Here is a 5,428-nt window from a genome sequence, read left to right on the forward strand (position 1 = left end):
GTGCTCAATGAAAATGATGAACCGAAACCAGAATCTGCATACAAGTTCCTTTATATATATCGATTCTGGTTGATGGTGATCAAACACAAAGAACATCGCGAATCAGAATCGGTCGGTGAATGTGTATTGTGTTGACCGATTCTGGGAATTTTCTTTACCTTTGATGAACATCAAGAATAATAAGTATACGTCAGTGCATATGTAAACCGATTCTGGTTGATTTAAAAAAAAAAATTGATGACGAAATTTTAAAAATTTTATGCTCAAGATATTGATTAAAGAAATGAATTAAAGGGAATTAATTCAATCTTCGAATTATCTTGGCGAAAGTATGGTTTGAAAATAAAATAAAATATTGAATTGTTGTTTGGGATTAAATTGTAGTTTTTGATTATCATGGGAATTGGGGAAAAAAAGAGTTCTGATTTTTCGATGTTAATAGAAATGATTTAAGTTTTGTTTCTGTTTTATATATTTAGTATTAGAATTATTAAAGTTAGTGTAGAGCTTAATTTAGTATTTTCAAACACTTTTGTCACGTAATGATAGGCCCAAATTAATATGTATAGGCCCCAATTTAGCAAGGATACTTTGGCCACCCAACCCATATATTACATGTGCCCTAATTTTATTGCGACAGTTTTTTTTTGTTTGCACCCCAAAAAAATATAACCAAATTCCGGTCGGCTCCCAACATATAAAAAAATCCACACATGTAATTTAATACCAATTCTAAAACATACCGCAAATATATGAACCGCATGCCAGTGGTTCTGAAATCTCTTCAGGCAATGATCTTCTGTTGTTCTTGGAATATAGAAATAATCTTTTGCTTGGATCGGTGTTAAAAGCCGTTGTAGCTCGGATTTTCTGTTTTACCGTGACTCGGTCGGTATTTCAAAGTCGATGGTTGTACTATAGGTGGCAAATAATCATTTAAAAATTTCCACTACCAAAACACGACTAATTGCTACTCATTTTCGTTTTATGAACATTAGAGTTATCGTATGCCTATTAATAGAAATATAGTTCAGGATCATCTATCCATATCAGAATTAGGGTTGAAGAAACACACTAACAAAGAAGAAACAATATTAACTGAGCCAGTTATGGCCAAGATCATCAATATTTTCTTCAAGTGTCTATTCTTTATGTTGATTCTCATTGCGGCATTTTCACGTAAGTATATATATATATATGTATATATATATATATATATATATTTCTCACTCAATTCAATTCAATCGTTTCATTTTATTGTATTCTTTTGGGTTTTCTCTTGTAAATGTGCAAGTAATAATCATTTGAATATGCCAGAGATGGTATCTGCACAGGACTGCGCACCATCGACAGATACCTATAACATGGATTGCTCTGGTACCGTTTATGATGATGGAACCGTTACATTAGAAACCCATATGGTCGAAAATACTAGTTAATACACTGCAATCGGCCAAATCGCTTTCATGGATATATTACCCGCAGGAGTGCTGTGTGATGACTTGTTTCAAATCACCAATTCGATAGATCATGGGTTCAAATTTTCTAATTCTATGTATTCTTATATGTATTTTGTTGTATTTCTTCTTTGCTCTAATGGGGCTTAGGTATTGTGTATTGTTCAAACCACCACTGATGTATTTAGCATTTCTGTCTGAACTATCTTTGATTTTATGTGGCTTAATTGTATCTTGTAGTCGCATGTGTTATCATTATTCTGCTTGAAGCACGGCCTGTATTTAGAGAACGACTTTATGTGGCTAAAGTCATTCTCTATTGTTTTCTTTTCCTTTCATCTTTTCTCATAGAACAAAAAGCTAGCCGCACAGGCGCGCGCGTGCTTCAGACTCCAATAGCATTTACTTCGATCTTCCCTATACATTACAAGATTGATCTTAAACCTACATAGTGTTAATGAATGGTGGTCCTAAATCACAGAGAAAGACTCGACGTTACCAATCACGAACTCTGGCAGCTTCTGGATCCTGCACAACCAAAAATATCAGCTATTGGGGGAAATTTCGGGCACAAAATTTGAACAATTGAGATCGTTATTATCCCTAAATGGAAAATCATATTGATTACAACATGCTTATTGATTATTGTCGCATCTCTATATGAATCATATTATTAGGAGCCCTGAACATGTCACACGATTTGCCAGCAGAGAAAACATTATTTTGCCAGGAATCATTAGTATGTATTTCTGTAGGATTATTTTTTAAAGGCATGGGCATGTTCTTCTCATGTGGGCTTATTGTAAAAATGATGCCGAGTTGAACACAATGCAAGTTGTAACACGTGAAGACAGGTGAATTCAGGATACCAAAACCATACTTGGATAATGTTTACCTGCAAACCCAGTGGTGGCGCCAGAATCGAAAGTAAGAAGGGGTGAAAGAAATACATTTCTGAAAATGCTTATACGGCAGCGTATATGGCCCCCATTTTGACACCTGAGACGTGGCTACTGGAATTGTCTTCTGTTGCACATATCTGGGCAGTTTGGTTATAATCCACCTTCAGTGTAAGAGTGTGTTTGTTTTCTCCTAACTTACCCAACTCATCTGAATTTGACTGAAATCACACCTGACTCATTTGGATCTGACTCAATAAAATAAAAAACAAACGGTCTGACATTTGCCGAGTCAGATCTAGATCCCGAGTTAGCAAAAAACAAACACACTCTAAATATTAAAGAGGCATACTGATGGATTGCGTGACCCTGATTCGGTTTGACAGGTTGCTCCTGGGCTTGTGAAAATGGGATTAGTCTAATTTCAAAATAAAATTTTCTGCACAAATGAATGAAAGTTAAAATTGCTTGCTCTGTCTCTCCGTCTCTCTTTCCTGATGATACTGCATAACCGCACGAGAGACCAAGATCATCTGGATAGATCATTCAGAATCGAAAATATACAAACCAAAACATGGATTAATTCAATTGCGTCAAAATTTGGATGAGTTGACAATTGCAACGTAATAAAACTGCCAATTCCATAACTTGCAGGGTTATTGGGAGGCGTAGACAGAATTCCATTGTATCCTGCAAAAAATATTCTCCCAACAAAATTTGCAGATGCTTTCACTAACAAATTTCAAGACCTAGACCTAGACATAGTTCATAGATCATAAGTCACTGCAAATTATTAAGCAACTAACCTTTTTTCTAGACATTTTACAATAACAGTTCCATACAGGGACTGACCCAGGATTCTCCCTTGGGTAGGGCTGGATTGTAACAGTCGATAATGCGGCAGAAGGGCGCGGCAAATTTTTTGGAATACACCCCATAATTAGTGGCCAAATAGTGATCCACCCGTACAATACTAAATTAGCTAGGGAAATAAAAGTTAAAACGAACACAAATAACGGAAAAACAAAATGATTACCAAAAGAGAATAAAGTAGGAGTAGAAAGGTAGCGAGTGGAAGAAGATTATTTACTTTAAACATGACTTAAATTTTGATCACCTCATAGTATGGGCTAAAAATCACATACAATTAGCTAAATACAACTAATATGTGGGCTAAATATAAAATTTAACTTCAGTTTCTATACTAAATTCTCTTTACCCAAAAATTAGGGACGGGCTACAGCCTCCTTTAGCCCCTTGCTAGGCCCGTCCCTGGTTCCATAGTATGTTTGTAGCATATTTTCAATAGAAGTATAATACAGGAATTACAGCGGTATCAACCTTCTTATGTCAAGCCTTAAAACAAAATATAAAAGAAATTTTAGGCCAGTAATTATGTGTTCACCTTGGGTCTAAGTTCCATACCTTGGACAATAAGGCCACGCTTGGTTCTTCCAATCTCAAGCACAGACATATGCACCTCCCAGCCCTCGCTATCTCCTCCTTCATTATAGAAATGACCTAACTCAACCTCCATCCATCCATCTCCTCTCTCCCGTGCAATATATTGACCCTCCAACACTGGATCTGGTGGAGAATGTTCGCCACCAACATCAAAGTAGATAAGTCTTTCTTTGCTACACACACTACTGTTATCACCAGCTTGTCCAACGACTTTGACTTTGGCCTTTATAGGCTCGCCATTAAATCCATAAACATCACCATTTAACCTTACCACTAGGTAAGCTGCGTAATAGGTCTTTGGTGATAGCATAGTGGTATCAAGCTTCCCACGGATTTCAAACCAGCATATCCATTGAAGTTCGGCCACCTGAGGAAACCTGGAGCCAGGGTGACCTTCCCAACGCCAGTGGTTAGGATTGTGTCTCCAAGCAATTGCAAGCTCCTTTGCACCAAGCATGATACATTTCTTCCCACTAGATTTTTCCAACTGAAAACTCTTAAGACCAGCATCAATGAGAAGTGGGTCATCCGATAGTCGATAATATAACTCTTTCTTAGATAATGCAGCTGACGGAAAAGGATAAAATGCTCTGGAGATGATCTCTTGATAATCAGCCGGTAGAAATTTCTCCCAGAGAGCATCTGAATCAGCTTCAGATTTAAAAAGAGTTAAAACTAGACTAGACCTACACGCATCCGCAGGTGATGTTAGGGATAGGATGTCAGATATACATCCTTCTGGAAGTCTTTCGATATTGTCCATATCTTCTGATTTTTCCACCAGTACCTCTTGTTTCTATTTTTGACTTTACCTTGGATTCTTTATCTAGATTGTTTCTGCAATAGGGGAAAAAAGAAAAGAGAAATCAAAATTTGCTTCCCCAAATTACAACATTTGTACTTGTCAAAATATTTTCTCTAGCATTAGAAAATTTTCTAAGTCCAAAAACCTCAGAAACCCTTTTTCTTTTTGTAAACCACAATTCATGTCACAAGTTTGCAACCATCATATACCGATTTTGGGAGGTTTCAAATTCATACTACATTCAATCTCATTAGCATGGAATTAGGGATTTCATGTTAATTATGATCCACCCAAGGAAAATATAAATTTTAGCAATAAAATAGTGTAATTAGGTATCCGACCAGGCCTAGTACAAGATTTAAGCAAACACTAGAACTCAAAGGGAGTAGAAATTACCAATTTCAGAAGATCCAAAGTTCTACGGAGAGATTGATAACGTTTACAAAACCTAGTCTAAATTTTTCTTTCTAACATAAACTGTTTTCTAGCCGAGTCAATACTTGTGAGAGGGCTTTTTCTTTTTGTGCCCCCAACACAACCAAATTCTGCTCGGCTCCAAAACATATAAACATTTTAACACCCGTCTTACACGTCCCATTTTCTACATTTTCTTATATTTTATGGTGTTCGGGACACTTGAAGATACTTTTGGACTTCTTTACATAAAAAGCTAGATTTTGTGTCCGTGCTACGTGTCGGGCATCGTTTTTTTCTTTTTAACATTTTCATTAAAAATGTATCGCATTTTCAAATGGTCGTGGCTCGGCTTCGCTTCGTCCCATCGTTTAGGATTTTGATTTGGT

At 36.4% G+C, this 5,428-nt stretch overlaps 1 protein-coding gene across 1 annotated transcript; it reads right to left on the reverse strand.

Annotated features, from left to right (window-relative positions):
- Nucleotides 1-2,421: 2,421 nt before the first annotated feature.
- Nucleotides 2,422-5,143, reverse strand: LOC113360245 (F-box protein PP2-B10-like). The gene is made up of 4 exons (XM_026603778.1): nucleotides 5,022-5,143; nucleotides 3,782-4,657; nucleotides 2,687-2,889; nucleotides 2,422-2,577 (listed from the first exon to the last, which is right to left on the reverse strand). The coding sequence occupies exons 2-4, from the start codon at nucleotides 4,581-4,583 to the stop codon at nucleotides 2,422-2,424; spliced, it is 1,161 nt and encodes a 386-aa protein (XP_026459563.1). The 5' UTR covers nucleotides 4,584-4,657; nucleotides 5,022-5,143.
- Nucleotides 5,144-5,428: the final 285 nt, after the last annotated feature.

Source organism: Papaver somniferum, chromosome 1 (assembly GCF_003573695.1).
Source record: "Papaver somniferum cultivar HN1 chromosome 1, ASM357369v1, whole genome shotgun sequence".
In the NCBI taxonomy this organism is placed as follows: Eukaryota; Viridiplantae; Streptophyta; class Magnoliopsida; order Ranunculales; family Papaveraceae; genus Papaver; species Papaver somniferum.

Coding starts and splice junctions, on each gene's coding strand:
- LOC113360245 (XM_026603778.1), bottom strand. CDS start 4,583: ATGGACAATATCGAAAGACTTCCAGAAGGATGTATATCTGACATCCTA. Junction 2,890..3,781: donor GCGTGGCCTTATTGTCCAAG/GTATGGAACTTA, acceptor TGATCTATCCAG/ATGATCTTGGTCTCTCGTGC. Junction 2,578..2,686: donor ATGCCTCTTTAATATTTAGA/GTGTGTTTGTTT, acceptor GTGTGATTTCAG/TCAAATTCAGATGAGTTGGG.